General features: G+C 37.2%; 1 protein-coding gene across 1 annotated transcript; it reads right to left on the bottom strand.

Annotated features, from left to right (window-relative positions):
* Positions 1 to 1,284: 1,284 nt before the first annotated feature.
* lurap1 (leucine rich adaptor protein 1) lies at positions 1,285 to 19,460 on the bottom strand. Its single transcript, XM_079841600.1, has 3 exons — positions 19,062 to 19,460; positions 18,597 to 18,807; positions 1,285 to 3,894 (listed from the first exon to the last, which is right to left on the bottom strand). Exons 1-3 carry the CDS (start codon positions 19,079 to 19,081, stop codon positions 3,208 to 3,210), a joined length of 918 nt encoding a protein of 305 aa, XP_079697726.1. The 5' UTR covers positions 19,082 to 19,460; the 3' UTR covers positions 1,285 to 3,207.
* Positions 19,461 to 22,407: the final 2,947 nt, after the last annotated feature.

Here is a 22,407-nt window from a genome sequence, read left to right as displayed (position 1 = left end):
GCCGTAACACCAACGCCTCTGGAAAGCTGCTCGTCTCGAAAGCTGTCGATGACTCAGATCAGGCTTGTAGGAGTGAAGAGATCCTCTTGGCTCCAAAGCAGAAACATAATGCGATGTTCGCAGCGTACTTCCTTATATACCCACGAGGTGGGGCGGAGTTACGCATGCAAATTCCGCATGCCCATGGCATTGGCACTGCCATTGGGCGCTGTTGAACACGATGAAGATGATTGGCTTCTAAGCGAAACCCCCATTCGTTAGTCACTAACGTACGTCGTAGTGACTGAACGAAAGGGAACAGCGGTATACACATAAGTAAATTGTGTAAAAAATTCTGTGTTTTTTTACACGCGAAACATGAACACATGTTATATTGCACACTGTAAACACAATCAAAGCTTCAAAAAATCAGGAAAAACGGGACCTTTAATGCTGATCGTCGTTTGTTTTTGACATCAACTGACTGCTACTGTTGGCTAGCAAGGTCAGAGAAAAAGATGCTTTTAGCAGTCAGTATTTTCTTTACAATAGCACTCATAGGAAAATGAATAGAAGTAATTTAATATACATTTAATATGGCGGCTGAAGGAACGAAAAAGCCAATTGACTGAGACTTTTTGTGAGATTTAGGGGCTTATTTAAACTAAAACCTGAAAACCTTTTATGCATTTTGGCCGTTCATTTACACGACAACAGCGTATTGGGGGCCTGAAAATGCAAACTTTTGAAAACGATATCGTTATTGTCTCCGTGTAAACTACAAAAACGTGCCTTTGTGAAACCGGTGACGTCATGCACGTGTAGGCCTATTACGTGTTCAGTCTATGGCCGTGTGACATCGCCAACTACTGGACAGGCATGCACATTACAGTGTTTTTAGTATTTTTCACGGATATACTGTAAGTGAACAGAGATTGTTTTGACGGTTCCGTCTGTACGCGAAAAAAAATGCAAAGGAAAAACTTCCGCTTCTAGTACATCGTGATCGTGTAAACGTAGCAAACTGTATAACATTGTCATATCTTTTATTTCATCTCTCCCAAACATAATCCATATTTCATTTGTATTACTCGCTCGCTTCTTTGATCTTCCTCACCATCTCACTCCAATATCTTCACCTATTCCTGCCATAACCCAGCTCTTCGCACAGTGGCTTCTGGGATTTGTCCTTTCTCCATTTCCCTGACTCTAAACAAACACACATGCACATGTTACACATGTATTCAGTAGTCATGGAAACCCTTTCCTAGAAGCACAGGCATTATTAACGGAGAGTGGGTGTTTGTGGTAAGAAAGTAAGAAAAAGAGTTTATATAACACAGCACAAAACAAATACATGAACACATAAATACAGTATGGTGTTTTATTACATAACACGTGTTCAATTATTGAATACTGATAGTACTTTCAGTTCTTGCATTAGACAAAAAAATATTACATCAATACAGTTCTTTTGGCATACAAAACATAGGCAATGCAGGATTATATCCAGTGCTAACACTGTGACTAGTCAAAGTTACACCACATATAGAACTTGATTAACTGGTAAGAGTTAGCAATCTGAACAACTTTAAATTAAAAGTGCACTTGAGGTGCGGAATTTTTAAATAACAAGGAAAAGACACATTACAAATGCAAAGATCACAGCACAACCACTGGTCTCCATGCGTTGGTGTGAGCATTATTACTCCATTGGATCTGTGCAGTGGAATAAGATATATATGACATCCTTATTTTCCTGTTCCTGTTTAATTGATCCAATAAAAACAGCACTAATTGGTACTCCAAAACAGGATCCTACTTAAAGCTAACCCACGGTTTACCTGATTAGATTTACAATACAGCATTTTTACTGATTGATTACATAAGCATTCTGACAGACAAAGAGTAAACTACAAGCAAGTTTTCAAATGAACAATTTTTTATATGTAAAAACACATTCTGATTGTAGATTATAATAATAATAATTGTCAAAGGCAACTCAAGGGTGTTGCTGATTCTGGACTCAGGGTCACATTGTAACAGATGGGAACATGCTTGGTATTCAGAATGGATTCGTTCTTTGACCTTTAGATGTTAACTCAGAGGAACACACTCTGAGGTGATTTAAGACTTTGGTAGTAAAACGAAGCATGATTTAAACATTCCCTACAGTTTAAGAGCAAATGCTGCACTTCATTTTGTCCATATTGTAATCAGCAGAAAGGCCAAACAAAATGGTCAGAAAAACATTCACTGATTTTGTGACAAAAGAAGTTGTTGTGGTTACAAGCTTTCGGATTGTTTTAGCTAAACAAACTTTGGTCCCTGTGTGAGCAAATGTGAGTATTTGTGCACTCTTTTGTCTTTTTATCAGCAAGGATGCATTAAATTGATCAAAAGTTACAATAAAGACGTTTGTATTGTTACAAATGATTTCTGTTTCTAATAAATGCACTTGTATTGAACTTTCTATTCAAAGAATTCAGGAAAAAATGATCATGGTTTCCACAAAAATATTAGGGATTAATAATAAACAGTAATTATTCTTGAGAACCAAATCAGAATATTGTACTGATTTTGGAAGGATCGTGTGACACTGAAGACTGGAGTAATGGCAGCCGAAAATTCAGCTTTGCCACCAATAAATTACATTCTAACATATAAAACAGTTATTTTAAACTGTAACAATATTCTGTATTTCTTCAATAATAAATGCAGCCTTGGTGAGCATAAAATAATTCTTTAAAAAAAAAATCTTACCAACCCCAAACTTTTGAGTGTTAGTGAATATGCAAAAACAAATAGTGAACTACTTCTTTGTTTCTAAGGACTGTTTTGACGTTTTTAATCTCTAAAAGCTTAACAAAAACACACAGAATTGCATCATTTAAATGAAAAATTTACTGACTTATGCAATAAAGTTACTGACTCAATAAATAGTTGTGCTGAATCAATAGATGCCATTACAGAAAAGATTATGATCCAACATAAAATGCACATTTGAAACATGCGTCCATAAACATCTACACAACCTGACAGAGTCTAAAGTAATTAATTCAGGATTTTTTTAAACTCTGACCCCTACAGGTCTAAGCTTTTTTCCATTGCTGACCTCTTAACCTCAAATTAATCAAAGCTCAATGTCTGCAAACAAAAGCTCAGTGGTGAATAAAGGGCCAGGCAAATCTACCATCAACACCTTTGGCTTGCTAATCATGTATATTATCACAAAAAAGTCACATCGTCCTGCGACTGCACCCAGCGCCAGTGTGCGTCATACTCCAGTTGAACTTTGCCATTCATTTTTCCGCTTTCCAGCTCAATTTTGCCATTCTTGTAGGGTTTCACTTTAGGGCTCAGATTCTTCCCCAGCTTCTCAGCGAGACAGGCCCTGGGCGAATCTGTGCTGGCCATTTGCTTTACTGATTTGTCCAGGATTCCATTGGTCTTGTTGGGTTGGTATGGTCTCGCTGTCTCAGACGCTTTATTCCAAACCTGAGCTTCTTCTTTAGGTGCATCGGATTTGACTTGTGGAGATCTAGTTACAGATCCAGTGGAATTGCCCATGCCTCCTCCAGTACCTCGCGAGCCATCGGTCCCCATAGGGGTGGCACACAGTATTGATTCGGTCCCACTGGAGGGGCAGTACTCATCCAGATCATCAGCTAATGTGTCCAGATAGCTGCCAATGGAAATGTTGTCCAGCTTGTCATGGGGGTCCTGCAGACTGCTCCAGCTGCCCCTCCAGGAGGTGTCAGGACCCTCTCCTAAACTGTACTGGCTGCTGGTCAGGCTGCTGCAGCGGCTGGTGAGCGCGCCACGCTCTTCCAGGAGCCATTTCACTGACTCAATGCCTTCATGCAGTGCTAGCAACTGGTTCAAGATCTTGACGTCTGCTGCTCGTAGATGAGCCTGGGCAGAGGAAATACACATGGACATCAAGAGCTTTTTTCACAACCATAACTACAGTCAAACGAAAGTACATGCCACACCCTTTAAAATAAACTGGCATGTGGTTCATTGAAGAACCTTTAGCATCCATGGAACCTTTCCATTCCACAAAAGGTTCTGTATAGTGGAAAATAATTCTTTAGTTTATTAACATGCTCTTAACACTAACAAAAATTGTTCTTTTAAGAACTGTTACTGAAAGGTTCTTTGTGGAACCAAAAATAGCTTTACTATGGCATCACTACGTATACACCCTTTTGGAACCTTTCTTTTTTTAAAAGGTGTATCAATCCTCTTGAGAACCAGCATTTTGTGTGTGTGTGTGTGTGTGTGTGTGTGTGTGTGTGTGTGTGTGTGTGTGTGTGTGTGTGTGTGTGTGTGTGTGTGTGTGTGTGTGTGTGTGTGTGTGTGTGTGTGTGTGTGTGTGTGTGTGTGTGTGTGTGTGTGTGTGTGTGTGTGTGTGTGTGTGTGTGTGTGTGTGTGTGTGTGTGTGTGTGTGTGTGTGTGTGTGTGTGTGTGTGTGTGTGTGTGTGTGTGTGTGTGTGTGTGTGTGTGTGTGTGTGTGTGTGTGTGTGTGTGTGTGTGTGTGTGTGTGTGTGTGTGTGTGTGTGTGTGTGTGTGTGTGTGTGTGTGTGTGTGTGTGTGTGTGTGTGTGTGTGTGTGTGTGTGTGTGTGTGTGTGTGTGTGTGTGTGTGTGTGTGTGTGTGTGTGTGTGTGTGTGTGTGTGTCATTGCATTGTTTAGAGCATTTAAAAAAAAAAATATTAATATGTTATGCTATGTCACACCAAGTGAATTATTAATTGAGGACACCAAGGCTCAATAAAAAAAATTTTTTTTTTAAAGAGACATTGGCAAAAACTTTTTTTTTTAAATCACCAATCAATTTTTCTCAACTATGTTATGAAATATATAACAGAATGATTTTATATACCATTTTGCTTTATGCAATATGTGTGTGTAAAATGGCCATACACGGGTTTTCCCATTATATAAAATGTATTGTATCTAATTTGCATATTAATGTGCTTGTGGGGCAACATGTAATGAAAAAAAAGTGTAATGATGGGAGTTGTAATTGGCAAGATTTTTTTTATATATATATATATATATAAACTTGTTGTGTAACAAGTCCTGGTGTCCTCTACAGTGGACATGTATGAAATCAATGCCCTGTTTCATAACAGAAAGTCATATTTTGATTTGAAACCCCATAACATTTTCCTGCGATGTTACTTTATGACAAATGATTACAAAATTAGTCAGATTTAAATGAATCACAAAATATCATAATTTTCCATAAGAGTGTTAAATTTGATCACTAATTTAATGTCAGTCATTTTTAAAGTCCAAAGAAAGACATGTTTTCATTGTGAAACTTCCAAACATTTGATATCTCTGAAAAGCTCTGAATGTGCTCTATACAGGACATCCAGACTGTGACATGTATGTTGTCAGAGAAATTCACTAAAATATAATGTCCACTACAGAGGACAAAAGTCTATTCCTGGGTCCCAGGAGGATAAAGGGATAGCACATCCAAAATTCTGTAAAAATTCTCCAAATTCCATGTACATTTGCAAATATTAAAATGTTATGTCTCAAAAAAATGCTATGTGCCTTGAATATGCACATGTTCAAATAATGTGAATGAGATTTGATTTGGTAGAGGAAAAAATGTATTTGGTTTGTTCCTTTAACAAAGCTATTAAATGGCTTTTTAGAGACTGAATCAATAAAAAAATATAGTGCATGAGTCACATTTATGGTGCTTTTTATGTCATTTTGGAAGTTTGACAACTTTAATAAATGCTCAAAATGAATTCTGATTAGTGCTGATGGCTGTATTAAGTCTGGGGTTCATAAGCATGACTGGAGTCCTGTGCTGACTGCAGAGCCAGAGGTCCATTACTGTAAATGCTGTTGAGATTTATAGATCTTCCTGACAATATCCATTCCTCTAGTGAAGCACTCGTCTCTTCCTAATTCCCACAGCAAATGGATTAAGCAGTTTTTATCTGACACATCTAAACATGATGTCTAAAAAAAAGTAAACCCTAGCACATATACTGTATACTGAAATATATAAATTTTGCCAAATCAGTAGAGTAATAATGGATACTATTGGTCCTATGACAATAATATATTAGATCCTCCATCCATCATTAGATCTTGCTTTTGGAATGTATTCTCATTTTATGAGGTATAGCCTATCAAAATGTGAGAGATTTACATTCATTCAGAAGTGGAGCATTTTTGCCAGGAAGATGTAATATGATATACAAAGTCCTGAACTCTTCAGACTGACTGCTGGCTTTCCAGCCCATACAACAGTGCTCATCAAATAGTCAGTGCTTCCTCTGAAAGCCACAGTACATTGGCTCCCACAATCCCTGACAGATTCTGCCCTGTCTTCACCCCATCAGCTAGTCACACAGCGTTTCATAAAGGAACAGTTCACCTAAAAATGAAAATTCCGTCATTATTTACTCACCCGTATGTTGGTCCAAACCCATACTTTACTTTCTTTCTTCTGTGGAACACAAAAGACGCCGTTAGGGACTGAAAGTCTTAGTCACCATTCATTTTCACTGCATCTTTTTTCCATACAGTGAAAGTGAATGATGACCGCGGCCTAACTTCTTTTGTGAGCCACTGAAGAAAGAAAGTTGAATATAAATTTGAAATTCAATGAAATTTCTGACTCATATTGTGTACATTTTCAATTAAAAGGAGGATGTCTAAATGTGGATAATGTGCTAAATGCCAATAGACTCAGGACCCGTTTGAGAACAGGATGAGATAAATCAGTTTAAAAGCACCAGTCCAAGCCGGTCATAAATGGACAGCATCACTCCTATACATTCAGCCTTCTGTGTAATTTAAAGGCCATAGTGCACTGCTGACGTCAACCACACTAATTACAGTACAAAAAAACCAAAAGAGAACATTTCGGTAAAAAGAGCGTGGGATACAAAAAGAACAAATGAGGCAGAGCGAGGGGGGATGGGAAATAGAGCTGAATTTAGAAGGCAAAGATAAACAAGCCTTTTTTACAGTAAATAGAGAAAGATGTAAATAAGTAAAAGACGAGAGAGATTCAGAGAACAGATTGTAACAACTCTGCTCTGGTGTGCGTTGGGCTGGGTTAATGTCGGCACAGCACCTCAGTCTGAGTTGCTGAGACTAATGAACATACTCATAAATATTCTCCCTGTCTCAGCACTGATGTGGTGAGCGCTGATCTGGCTGTGCCCAACTCCAGCCTGTTTGCTAAATATCTCTATATATGCATCTGGAACTGGATGAATTAAACATACACATACCAGAAGAAGTCTCTTATGCTTACCAAGGATGCATTTTTTAAAATCAAAAATACAGTAAAACTGTATCATGTATTTCATTGTGAAATATTACAATTTAACATAACTATTTTCTATATTGTAATATATATTCCTGTGGTGGAAAGCTGAATTTTCAGCATCATTACTCCAGTCTTCAGTGTCACATGATGCTTCAGAAATCATTCTAATTCGCAGATTACTTATTATTGTCACAGTTGAAAACAGCTGTGCTGCTTAATAATTTTTCTGGAAACCTTCATACTTTTTTTCTGGATTTGTATAAAGTTCAAACGAACAGCATTTTTTTTTTACATCTTTTGTAACATTACAAATGTCTTTAATGTCACTTTTGACCAACTTAATGCATCCTTGCTGAATAAATTATATTAAAAAAGAAAAATCGTACTAACCCCAAACTTTTGTATGGCACTGTACAGTGGCCAGTATATTTGGATATCGAGTTAATACACTTCAAATTCCTAATAAATTTAATTTAGGCTACGTTTACACTGTCAGTTTTTGGGATTAACAACCGCATTTACTTACAGGTGTCTCGAAATGTCCCGTTCACACAGCAACTTACAGTATTGTCTCGAAACTGTCTGTGTGAATTTACAATGGGAGTCAACGTAATATCAAAGATGCTGAAAAGTTTTATCATGCACTTCTGACACGAGTTTCCAAGAAACAAGATTGATGAATGAACCACCAAATCTAGCTCCTAACCGGTGGAGAACAGTGACTGTATCTAAAACCTTCAGATGACTCACAGCTCATATCTCCATCATTGTAAGTTATTGAAACAACACATGAAAACCCGCAAAACACGGTAGACGCGTGTTTGTGCAGCGCAGAGCAGCTCTCTCGCACTGCATGACGTGACAGACAACTAGTTGTCCGATCCGCTTGCATTCACACAGCACAGGTTTTCTGAGAATGCAGTTGTAACTCCTGTAAATACTGTGAACTGAACTGTGTGTGAACTGTATTAAGGACGCAAACATACATATTCCGCTGCTGTGTGGCCATAAATAAATCTGATTACTTGAGGCCATAATATTTTGTTTGTCCAGAAAAGTTCAAATGACAAAGATAATGTTATAAGGAATAGTTCACCCAAAAATGAAAATATTGTCATTATCCCAAACCCATATGACTTTATTTCTTCTGTGGTACACAAAAAGGAGAAGTTTGGAAGAATTTTACTGGCTTCTTATTTCCTTGTCTGGTGCTTTCAAACTACAAAAAGGACACAAAAGCACCTTAAAAGGTATTCTACCAGTTGCCAAATATCTTTGAAAGCCAAAATAATACGACTTTATGAGAAACCAAACAAAATGTTATGTAGTTATTCAAAGATTTGCATCCTTTTTAGCTCCAATCACCATTCATTGTAACGTCTTGGTTACTGATGTAACCCTCATTCCCTGATGGAGGGAACGGGGACGTTATGTCCCCCTGCCACAATCCTCAACCACCGCTGAATAGCCGGGGGGCCTCGCCTGGGCTCCCAGGACATGGGCATGGTTAGGGTTGTGGCAGGGGGACATAAGGGGCATAGGGGGCCTGGGCATGCCGCCATTCGGATGAGACGTTAAACCGAGGTCCTGACTATCTGTGGTCATTAAAAATCCCAGGATGTCCTTCGATAAAGAGTAGGGGTGTAACCCCGGCATCCTGGCCAACATTTGCCCACTGGCCCCTGTCCATCATGGCCTCCAAATCACCCCCATATATATATACGATTGGTATCATCCCTCAGTCTCCTCTCCACCAATCAGCTGATGTGTGGTGGGCGTACTGGCGCAATATGGCTGCCGTCGCATCATCCAGGTGGATGCTGCACATTGGTGGTGGTTGAGGAGATTCCCCTCTTCTGTGTAAAAGCGTTTTGAGTGAGTGCCTAGAAAAGCGCTATATAAATGTAAAAAATTATCTTAAGCTAGGAACACACCAAACCGACGCCGACCATCTAGTGGTGATGAAAGCAGACTGCAGAGTTGGGTCATGTTGGCTCACGTCAGCAGCGTCTGGGTCCAAAGTTGCCCTGACACACCAAGCCGATGCTCGACATCCGACGGCCAAGTAGCACGTCCGTTCTGCGCCTGCGTAAGAGGAAATAGCTTTCCGTACCAGCTGGTGGCAGTAGTCTGTTTTCGTTATTCAAAGCGGGAAACCGGAAGAGCTACAGGGATATAAACAAAGCAGCTCATAATCTCGCTCACCACAGACGGTCACTTCTGGGGGGTTTTCTCGTGCACTGGTTTGCTAGCAGAACAGCCAATCAGAACGATCAGATGGCCTGACTGACCGAATCAACATGTCGAATTGGCTGAAAAATAGCCGACGAGGACCAACGTCAGCTGACGGTGCGGAACCATGTGCGGAACACACCCAGAAAACTTACATGGCCGACGCACGAAAACTGCCCGACGGCCGACCGTCGGCTTGGTGTGTTCCAGGCTTTATACCATACGGGGGAGTGGCTCGGCATGCAAATTCCATTCGCCAATTCCATGGCCGTTTTTCTAAAACTCAGAGGTGAATAGTTTGTCAGTCGACATAATGTTGTAGTGACTGAAAGATGGGGAACTGCAGGTAAAAGAGCAAAACAATTTATTTTTCAAAATGTACCCTGGTTTTCATAAAGAAAGACATGGGTTTGGAACAAATCAACAAATCATTAAGACAATGACCGAACTGTCAGATTTCTGGGTGAACTATTCTTAAAATAGACCATATAAAATGCTAAATAAATGAAAATTGTAACCCCATGCAATAAAGTGCACTGTTGCTGCAATCGTCTGATTTAGCTTTCACCCTTCCACATGGAGCCACACAATGACCCACAGACTCTCCTTAGGGAGAACATTCCACAGTGTCTGAGGCTCACACTGGAGATTCTCACAGCCAGAAGAATTCCATTTTCCCACTCCTTAAACCATAGCTCATAGGTCTTGTGTTCTAATCCTTGGAATTCTGGAGAGCTCATTTTCCATGCTGTGGTGTCCTGCTCTGTTAAGTATCACACCACACCACGTAGCTCTCTCTCTATGTGTGTGTGTGTTAAAAAGACTATATTATTACTCAGTGGCAGAGTTACAATATAGGCACAAATAGGCTTACAGTATCTAAGATATTTTACTATAATGCATATTTTCTTGGTCATGGCTCACTGACTTTAGAAAAAAGTCCTTTCAAGCATGTACTCAGGTACAGTACGTGAAGAACGTTGACGTAGCCATTTTTGGCCATGCCATTGGGAAATACTGTAATAAATATATCTGCTACAAAAAATATTTATAAAATAGATTCTAAAGCAGACAAACTACAAATAAAAACACACAAGTTTGCATGTTTTCAAACTTGCCGCATCACGCATTGTGCTATGTTAAATGGCAATTACAACATACAGTAGTATATGAAATATACAAGTCATATGGATCATGATTATGGTGCTCATTTGTCATTCTTGGAGTTTCACATTAAGGGTCAAAAATGAAATAGGGCAGGGGACAAAAAAGCCCCAGATATTTATGTGTTTTGATAGTATTTCATTATTCCATTCAAGTTATGGGCCTATGCAGACACCATAGTGACCTTTAGTTGTCAGAGAGTTGTATTTGCTGTCTCAAAGGCGAGCGATGTTGAATGTAGCTACTTAGTGGTTTAGGATGATATAAAACTGAAGTCAGAAACTAAAGTCAGCTGTATAAACACTGATTGTGAAGAAAACACTCCCGAAACCCGCACAACTGCAAATCTGCCATTACAGAGAGCTGTATAATACGCACATAGTGACAGCCTATTATTTAAAATCTAGCAGAATGTTTATTGCGCTATCATATTTTGCTCATTTTTTAAAGCTACATTACTGTATTAAAGGCACAATATGCAAGATTTTTTGATTAAAATATCCAAAAACCACTAGAACAATGTTATATATTTTGTTGACTTGCGTACTTACATTATTCCAGATGTTTCCAAGAATGTTTAATCCAGAGAAATAAGCTATTTTAACCAGGACACAGACCGTGTCTGTGCGTCGCCTATCAATGACACCATACCTGTGTTACCCTCGATTTCCAGTTTTATTTTGTAGAAACCATGGAAACACCAAAGATGCTTCAATATATTGTGTTTTATAGGTGAGCAACTGTTTGTATACATTCATCGACAGAAAACGAATCATTGTTATATAGCTCAACACAGTTAGTCGTATTGTTAAACGCACAGAGAAGCATTATAACAACTTTCAACACACTCAAATGTATCTAATATGATAAAACAGCGCTGCGTTAAGCTGCATATGCTTGACCGGAAGAAGCGGAAGAGCTTGTCTGCGGCATAATAAAAGCTCTGTGAAATTAAGGCATCAAGCTACGCCTTTATTTTGAAGACGAAAAATTACATATTGTGTCTTTAATAATAAATTGATATAAGATATAAATAGATTTATAATTGTTCAGATTTAGAATTGTATTCAGTTAATGTATTCAATCAAAGTATTTGAGACGCAGTAAATGTGTTTTATCATTAGGGGAAAAAATGCTCCTCAAAGAAATCAACAGATGCTACTGTTCAAAAGTTTGTGGTCTGTATGATTTTTAAATGTTTTTTGAAAGAAATCTCTTATGCTCATCTGCATTTATTTAAACAAAATTACAATAAAAACAGTAATATTGTGAAATATATTGTTACAATTTAAAATCATATGGTCCCCAATGAACATTTCCTATTTTTATCAGTGTCGAAGACAGTGCACTGCTTAATATTTTTGTGGCTTTTATTAGAAGTATAAATCATTTAAAACATTACATGTGTTTACTGTCACTATTGATCAATTTAAAACAACATTACTGACCCCAAACTATTGAGCATTAGTGCGTAATGAGACAGCAAAATATTTCAGGGTCATCACAGTTTACACTCTTTCTGTATTTATTTAACTGCAGGCAGCTGTCTTTTGTTCCTCCTGACACACTGCAGCTCTGACAGTATTGACAGCATCTCTAATATTCCAATCCATCATCGCTGTCTCCCTCTCATCTAGCACGACACGTGCATGCAATCTCTCTGCATTCCTTCCTAACCTTTACGTCCTCCCACTCTCCATTTCAACCTTACTGCTTCTCTCTCTCCCCTCCCTCATTTCCCCTCTCCACGCGATCTATCAGACTGGAAGAGTCATCTCCCTTTCCTCCATCTGTTAGCACACCTTCCCCTGTGTTTCCCATCTGTGTGTCAGGCAGGGAGAGAGAGTTGCATTCAGCAGGGGCCAAGTTGCTGAAAGTCATCGAGGACACCCCTCTCTCGCTCTTTCTTCATGCAGATCACAGACATAAATAACAAGCTGTTTGATTTCACACTTACGTCCAGTGTTTTAAAGTCAAATGTGATCATTTTATCATATTTCATCATTTTATGTAAGTTGAAATTTTTACTCAAAATGGCTACACTGTCTCACATCATACTGTGTGTGTGTGTTTGTTTTTGTGATTTATGAGGACACAAATTTGTATATTGACACGGGTATTACACTGGTATTATGACGTATTACACATGGCTGATTTCATGTCCTCATTTTTAATTTAGCTTTAAAACATACTAAACAATGTTTTATTAAAAATGAAAATGCTGTAAAAATGCTGAATGTTTTCTGTGATGGGTAGGTTTAGGGGTAGGGGTAGTGATAGAATGTACAGTTTGTACAGTATAAAAACCATTACGTCTATGGAATGTCCTCACTTAGTGTGTGTTGTGTGTGCGTGTGAATAGACTGCAGCAGTCCGGGTGACAATGTCACAGTGTGAGGTAAAGTTGACTTTGCTGTAGCTCATGACTATTTGGGAACAGTGTGAAATGGCATCAGGAGAACACAGTAAATCTCTACATCAATTCCCTAAAACCTAATCTACTTTGACTCTTATAAGAAAAGGTTCTATTTAGAATCTAAAGGGTTCCGCCATGCTATTCATCATAGAACCTTTTAGTGGTTCCCATCATGGGATTCATTATGAATTTATTTTTAATTAATTCATTTAATAATATTTAATCTTAATTAAATGTTACAAATTAAACAGCTTGTTAACATACTTTATCGTTAGAAAAAAGGGAAATAACCTGTTAAACATGAAAGTATTACGTGAATAAAAATAAGACATTTCTTCTTATATAGAATCTTTTTGGTTCTTTCAAATTTAGTCACGGACCCTAGGGTTCTGTATAGAACCCCATTGAACCTTAGAAGCGAGTGTTATTTTGTGAAATTACTTTGAAGCCACTAGCCAGTGTTTTATCACAACTACAAGTGTTTTACTACTATCCTCAGGTATTGAAGTTATATAGCGTATTACCATATTTTTTTTTAGATGGACATTATTTGGGCTCATTATTAGATGGGCTTATTTGTTGCCAGGGATTTTCACATTTACCATGGACACTCAAAACCCTTGTGAAGGATCCCTTTCCAAAAATATAAAAGTAGCTAAATATTTTTTCATATATAAAGACCCACCTATATATTAGATAAAAAGACTAGCCATATTTTGGTTTTTATTTCTAACTGTTAAAAAAACAGGGCTGTCAAGAATAAATACTCTCTTATGCTCACCGAGGCTGCATTTATTTGATGTAAAAACAGTAATATTGTGAAATATTATTACAATTTAAAAGAGTTTGTCTTCTATTTTCTTCTAACTGCCAACTATTTGAATATATATTAAAATGTAATTTATTCCTGTGATGGTAAAGCAGAATTTTCAGCATCAAAAATAATCAGTGTCACACGATTCTTCAGAAATTATTATAATATGATGATTTGCTGCTCAAGAAACATTTCTGATTATTATCAATGCTGAAAACAGCTGTGCTGCTCAATATTTTTCTGGAAACCGTGATACATTAGCATTCATTATTTGATTAATAGAAATATATATATACATATATATATATATATACATATAGTATAACACCCTATAGTTCAGTGTTTTTTTTACAGGCGTTGAGCATTGTATCCAATCACAATCATATCTGTTGAGCGTGTGAACACAATGGCTTATCAGTGGTGCTAGTCAGCTAATTAGTCAGAATCCGCTTAAGACCGCTGAAAATGTACAAGGTTTTGTTTTGTTCAACACGAGCTGCATACTCGCAAATCCTTTGATTATTACCAACAACGTGCAAACACAATGTAAAAAAGAGATTCATTAGACAATTAAGACAGCTTTTTTTATTATTACTGACTTGAATGGTAAAATAGGCCTGATGATGATAAATGATAAAAATGAAAAATGAATAAATCTTGATTAATCTCATCATGATATCCACCAGTTTTTATAAATCTCTTGGGGGTCCCTGAACTAAAGTTTAAAATCCTATTTAGCCTTTACATGTTTGTTTTATAATAAGTGAAGTGATGTGAAGGCCAATTGTAACTCATACTCGCAATTTAAATTAAATTTCAAAGAATTTGTCCTCTGCATTTAACCCATGCAAGTGCACACACTTTAGGAGCAGTGTGTAGTACACACACACACACACACACACACACACACACACACACACACACACACACCTGGAGCAGTGGGCAGCCATTCACTTTAGGCCCGTAAGCCATACAGGTACACTCTAAAAAAAAAAAAAGGTTCTATGGTTCTTCGTCGCAGAGGTGTCAAAAGTATTCGCATTCATTACTCAGGTAGAAGTATAGATACTGGGGTTTAAAAAGACTTCTGTAGAAGTTGAAGTATCAACTCAAGCTTTTTACTCAAGTAAAAGTGTAAAAGTAACTGGTTTCAAAACTACTTAAAGTATAAAAGTAAAAGTATTGTAAGGGGAAAAAATGCCATTAAAGGGGTAGTTCACCCAAAAATGAAAATTCTGTCATAATTTACTCAAATTGTTCCAAACCTGTATGAGTTTCTTTGTTCTGAAGATTGAAGAATTTTTGTAACAAGCAGATTATATGCAACCATTGACTGCCATAGCATTTTCCCCCTACTATGGCAGTCAATGGTTGCTCTATCTGCTTGGTTACAAACATTCTTCAAAATATCTTCAGAACAAAAACTCATACAGGTTTGGAACAACTTGAGGGTGAGTAAATGATGACAGAATTTTCATTTTTGGGTGAAGTATCCCTTTAAGGACAAAAGATTAGGCCGCGCCACAGTGCATACCCCACCTCCTCAAAAAAAAAATTTTCTGAAGGCCATAATGACTATAATGTTATATTAAAAAGTTAATGTTGAACATTTTTAGATGCACTTGGCTACGTGTTTCAGCCGCATATATTCCCATTGAAATGAATGCATTTTAGGACAATGCAAATACATTAAAATACCATATTGTGTACTACTGAGCATTAACGTGTTTCATGGAGTGGAAGATTTGATGACTAGTTGCCTATAAATATTGTAAAGGTGCAAAAAGTCAAAATTCAGAGGCATGTTATCAATAACCATTTTTTGAATGTGTGATCAGTGTGGCCAGATTGGGTCAACAATTTCCAGCCCAAAAACCTCACCAAATGTACATTTATATATTTTTTTTAAAATGGTTATTGATAACATGCCTGGTTATTGATAACAAGTTTGCACCTCTCACAATACTTATAGGCAACTAGTCACTCCAAGAAAAAACCCCAAAACTTTAACTGCCAAAATAATGTGATATTATTTTATTGCCATACCAATCAATGTTGATAAGTAAGTTACCATTTTATCTCCTTAAAGCATAACATTGATGATAAAAAAAAAAAAAAAAAAATCCCAGTAAAACGGTTCAAATATGACTATATGTCCAGCTAGAAACTGTCAAAACCGCAATCCCTTAGAAAAACACAAGATTTTCAATGTCAACAGTAAGAAGCCAATTTACGTGCAAAAAGTGCCCAATATAGAGATTGGAAAAAGCTATGTAATTAACAGGCATTTCACACGTTAATGCACACACCAATGTCAAAATGCGTAATTCATTTATACTGTACAATAATCCGTCAACAAATACATAACAACAATGCGCTTACCCTTGTGTTGCACTTTGCTTTGACAAAACTACAGTATGTCTTTCGTGAAGTACATGGCACATGCACATTTAGCACAGTCAAAACGGATTAGTCGTTGATTTTAACATCTTTCAGCATCTGTCTGGGTTGCTAGCCCTTACGAAAATAAACCATGGTTTTACTACAAATAAAACCAAAAAACCATGGTTATTGTAGTAAAACCATGGTAACCGCAAATTAACCATGGTTTTGATTCTCTAACCATAGTTTAACCATGGTATTTGTGGTAAAACTGTAGTTATATAAATGGTATTCAATTAGCCAAAAAACCATGGTTACTACATTTTTACTACAATAAAACCATGGTTAATTTCCGTAAGGGAGTTGCAGATGTCCTAAGTGTGTGTATGATGATGGACAGGAGTCACGGTTATATTTATAAAGAGTCTTCGAGTCACAGGTGTAATTCACGTTTGAGAGTTGAGTCACTCTCCCACTCTTTACTGTAGAAACAACTTACTGTGTATTTATGCCACTGGCATAGCGATCACTGATTCACTGGAATATACAGCTACGAGTCATCGCGCTAAAAACCTGGCTAAAGTCATGAATGAGGCTGAGCACGTCTGCCTGCTGATCGCTGATTGGCTGAAAGTACGTGCTCGTCGGCGAGAACCCGCCCTATCTGGCAACATGGTGTGTGATTTGTGCAGGTGCAGGCGTGATTGATAGCCTACAACCCAATAGGATGTCGGAATGGTTTGTGTTTATCCTTCTCATCCAACCACAATCAAATTCACTCTGTCCGGATGGCGCGATTTATCTGGATAGTTTTTTTTTATTTTATGACAAGCCGAAATGAAAACATGCCGAAATGGAATAGGAGTAACGAGGCTATTTTTAAAATGTAAGGAGTAGAAAGTACAGATAATTGCTTGAAAATGTAAGGAGTAGAAGTAAAAAGTAGGCTGAAAAATAATTACTCCAGTAAAGTATAGATACTCAAAATTTCTACTTAAGTAAGGTAACGAAGTATTTGTACTTCGTTACTTGACACCTCTGCTTCGTCGTAATCATAGAGGTACCACTTTTGGTGCTATATAGCACCATATCTTAACATGTTCTGTATATGGTAGCGGTGCTATATAGCACCATAGTTAGCGGTGCTATATAGGACCTTAGTCAAAGAACCGGCGAAGAACCACTGAAGCACCAAAATTGGTGCTATATAGCACTTAAAAAGTTTCCCCTATTACGAGCCAAGAACCATTTTTGGTGCCATATAGAACCTTTTTTTTTGTGTGTATGTACATTTTAGTTCTAGATGTTCTAAACAATAACTTGTTTTTGTTGATCTACAATTTGCAATGCTAATAAATAGATAATTGCACAAAGCTGTCAAGACTCTGCTTTTAGTACCATTCACCTCTCTGACTTCTAAAAATCAGAAACGAAGTGGCAGTAGCATAATTCATGGCAGCTTTGGGGCCTTTTACAAAGTCTCCCACTCCGTAAAGAGCACCATAGCAACAACATCAGGGTCCATTTGCTTAATGGCTCTGCATTCCACTGGGGAACAAGCTCATTTCCCTAACTACAACAATTCTTTACACAACCGAGGGCATATCTGCCCCAAGAGCTTGAAGTTACAGTATAAAGCGTGAAGATTAAAAAGCAGCAAATCTAGTTCCACAACTCAAGTCACTCTTCACTTCAACATCATCTCAGATATGTGGTTGCAAGCAATATATCTGTTAATTAAAAAAACATCATTGCCTAGTATGACAGTTTCTTAGGGTCATGTTTCAATGCTTGGTTTACTGTTTGGCAATGCTGTGAAAAATTATTTTGCTTATGGTTGATTTGGTTTGTGGAATGTGGGTTGGGACCCTTCAAAATGAGAAAACAACAACAACATGCTGCAGGCTTCTTCTTGGGAGTTGTGTTATGAAAAGATACAATCACAGTCAGTATATAAGAGCTTTACACTGGAATTTTTATAAGGATATTGGATATGTAACAGACCACAAAAAAAAAGAATCTGGGAAGCCAGAGGCTTTATGTTTCATAAAGAGAAGAAAATACATTTTGCTGTCACCCACACACATTTATAAAACTTGCACACATTTTACACACATTCTTCTGACTGCTGTCACACTATCCATTCATTTTATATTTTATTTCATTTGTAAGATGAAGAGTATAAAAGAGAGGGTCACATTATCAAATACAATACAGTTTATAAATAAATAAGCGTAAGAATAAAAATGATTTAAATCAATTAATGTAGTTTATTGGAAATGTAGCTCTTACCATCTCCATTTTAAGTTTTCGGATCTTCTCATCCAGTCCTTTCTTCTCTGTGTCATTATTGTCTGTCTGATGATGAGAGATCATTTTGTGATCCTCTCTCATCCACTTTAGGAGCCCCTCTGGGGTCTTTCTCCCCACTTTTAACTCCAGATCCTTTAAATCTGGGACTGATTCACAAGTATTGCTCTCCTCCATGATTAAACAAAGGATACTTAAAAGAAAAGAGAAAAAAGAAAATATTGCTTGACTGTTGCTCTGAAATAAAATGCAGCTCATTGACTAAGTTTTCTTTACACCCCACTGATATAGATAGTATTATGCCTAAATAATAGTATGCAACATCCTGTGATTATTTGTAAACATAGCCTTCTGTAGGCTATGACTGAAATCCGCCAAGGCTATACCTTACAAACACGTCACATGCGTCAACTGAGCTAAATGCATCATGTACGAAGAGTGACATACCTGTTTAATATTCTAAACATTCACACGACTGTTTTCTTTCCCAAACGCGCCTATATGATCTCCTTCAGTGGGAAAGACGGACCACCTGAGCATGATGCGAGTCTCTCTGAAGATTCGTCGTTTAAATATATCCGATCTGCTTGCTGTTCAAATTCGTCGGTTGTGCTGATGATGCCATGACTGTGTTAAAGTAAAGTGCGTATGTGATGCTCGGAGATGAAGTAAGGTTTGGACAGAAGCTCTCTTCAAACTGGCTGTCTGTCCTGATGTGCTTCTTGAATCACACGGTTGGACTGAATTCCACCTGCATGACAGCGAGCGGAGCGCAGAAGTTCACTGCCGTAAGTAACGGAGTAAACGCGACCGTAGAAATTCACTCCCACAAGTTAAATTGGTAATAAGCCTACTTTAAACAACATACCTACATATAGGCCTATCACATATTATAATTAATCAATAAATTAGCTAATAAGGCTAATAATAGTAGAAGGCCTAGGCTAAGTAAAAATTATTTAAGAAGGCCAGGGTAACACTTTATTTTACAGTGACCTTATTACATGTATGTACCATAGTATAATAACAGTAAATTATGCATAATTATTTACCCTCAACCAAACCCTAACCCTATAGTAAGTGCATATTAATATTACTCAGAACTTAAATGTATAATTACAGTGTAACAAAGAAACCTTAAAATAAAGTGTAAACTAGTTCACCCAAAAATATAAATGATCCCATAATATGTTTCTTAAGTTGAATATGGAAGGTGGTCCGCTGGAAGCTAGATATTTATGAATGTGTTAAAAATTGATCTTTTTCTTACAAACACCTATCAATTCGCTTCAGAAGGCCTTTATTAACCCTCTGGAGCCGTGTGGGTTACTTTTATAATGGACGGATGCACTTTTTTTGGGCTTCAAATTTTGGGCTGCCATTTACTGCCATTATAATGCGTGGAAGAGCCAGGACATTTTTTAATATAACTTAAATTGTATTCGTCTGAAAGAAGAATGTCATACACACACCCAGGATGGCTTGAGGGTGAGTACATTTTCATTTTTTGGGTGAACTATCCCTTTAAGAAGTTCTGTATACCGTATACCGGTATGATAGCTAATTTAACCATATCTCCATTCAAATCAATTATATAGGCCGAAATTGTGGGATGTGTGCACTTATAAACACATGAGGAAAAACCACAGATTGTAAAAAGGGAAACAGCTGTAGCATATCAAGCAGCGTCTATATTAAATATGTAGGCCTTATACCTACGCAGAATGATTATTTTGACAAGTTTCAGTTCAGACTGGAACTGTTGAATATCAAGCACCACTGTCTGCGAAACACATCTCAAACTGACATTTAATGTTTCCACTAAAATCGTAATCTTCTTGCCAACCGTAAGTCAGCACAGTTGACACCGTATTTCCATACCAATGAAAAAAGTTGTGGTCTGTACCGCACATTACCGCATGGCTGATATTCAGTTTTTTTGTAAGTTACATAGAAATAAAATACCTATTTAGACAAGAAGTAGGAGTCCTTATTCTGCCCTGTGTCATACTAATGTTCTCTCGGGGCCAGGGACAAGTTGAGATGACATCATTACACATCTGCTGGCTGCTCAACGAGGATCTCCCCTCTGTTATAGTCATCAGGGACGAAAACAGAACAGGAACGTGAGGAGAATAACCTCACACAACAGACTCATATTTCCAGTCTGAGGTAACCATACAAACGTCACTGTTTATTCATGTGGCCTACTTTAAAATGGGAGCTTAATATATATAATTGGCTGCACTTTGAAGTAGGCCTATACTCTTGTCACGATATCGACCTATTGCCAGCCAGATAGTTTATGGAAATATTAAATGCATTCTATATGCGTACATTCCCAAGATTTACTTAGCCTAAATCTGCTTGTGCGTATATAACTAGAGAAATACTATTTTAAGTCTGGTTTACTTGAATGACAAAAAAATTCTCCATATGTGCATGTCACTGTTTTCTCTGCATGTTCTTTATATTTAGTGAAAGGATTCATTCTAGTGGTCATAACGGAAATTGCACCTGATGAAAATGATGAACTGACATTAGTCTACAATTGTGTTGCTTGAAAAGATCAAGATAATTGTTTTGTATAATTTTTATATTTTAGAAGAGGGATCATTTATTGACATTCTGTCATCATTTACTGAAGGTGACATATTAATACATAAATCTTAATTGAAAATATCAATAACTTAATACACAGTTTATAAATTACATGTTATCTGACTGTATCCAGAAGTATTTATTGATCTATATTAATGTAATATTTATTTATTAATATGGCACCACTCCTGGTCCCCATTCATCTTCATTATATGGAAAAGAGCAGTTTAGCCATTCTGCTAAAAGTCTTTTTTTATGTTTAAAGAAAGAAAGGCATACATGTTTAGAACAACATAAGGGTGAGTAAATTATTATATTTTTTTGCAGTCTTCAGACCTTAAACCTGTAGACCTGTAGTAGGGATAGTTCACCTAAAAATTAAAATTCTGTCATCATTTACTCATTCTCAAGTTGATCCAAACTGATTTCCTTTCTTCTGCTGAACACAAAAGAAGATATTTTGAACAATGTCGGTAACCAAAGAGTTGATAGGCCTCATTGACTTCCATAGTATTTCCCCATATTTTCCATGATGACAGAATTTTCTATTTTAAGTGAACTACCCTTTAAGGCCACAGGAAGGGTTGAAGTTTACTGTATCCATATTTGATCCAAGTTTACTGTATCCATATCCATATTTGATCAGCATTTCATTACTATTGCTTGCACTCAGAGAATAACGATAAATGAAATCAAAATGCTCATTAGACCACAAGAACTTCCCCATCTTCCTGACATTTATCTCACACCAGAGAACATTTTTCACCCAAACACAGACCTGGAAGCTTTGAATTAAAAATAGCTTTACAGAACGCATTTTCAATGTCATCTTACACACAGAGGACTGTTTTTACATTTCTATCATATCTGGCAGCATTTAAAGGGGTGTTCTTTTTGGAACCATGTTTTGCAGATTCATGGTAAAAGACAAGCCCTATATGACACAACATCATGTTGTGTCACTCAAATTCAGTAAGCAGGACTCATTCTTTACACAGTTGAACTAAAGCAAACGCCCATGTTTTCCTTTTAAATGAAGGTTGATGTAAAAACCACAATGTTGGGGTGGAGAAACCTGTTACAGGAAGCAAGAAAGCACATGTTCCACAGCTTTCCTTACTCATGTCTTATTTCTCCTCCTCTTTAAACCTGTATTTCCTGTCCCACTAATAAGTTGCTCTGTCTTAGGCAG

This window comes from Gobio gobio (assembly GCF_949357685.1).
Source record: "Gobio gobio genome assembly, chromosome: 17".
Classification (NCBI taxonomy): domain Eukaryota; kingdom Metazoa; phylum Chordata; class Actinopteri; order Cypriniformes; family Gobionidae; genus Gobio; species Gobio gobio.
The sequence above is the reverse complement of the archived record's forward strand: the minus strand, read 5'-3'. Positions and strand labels throughout refer to the sequence as shown.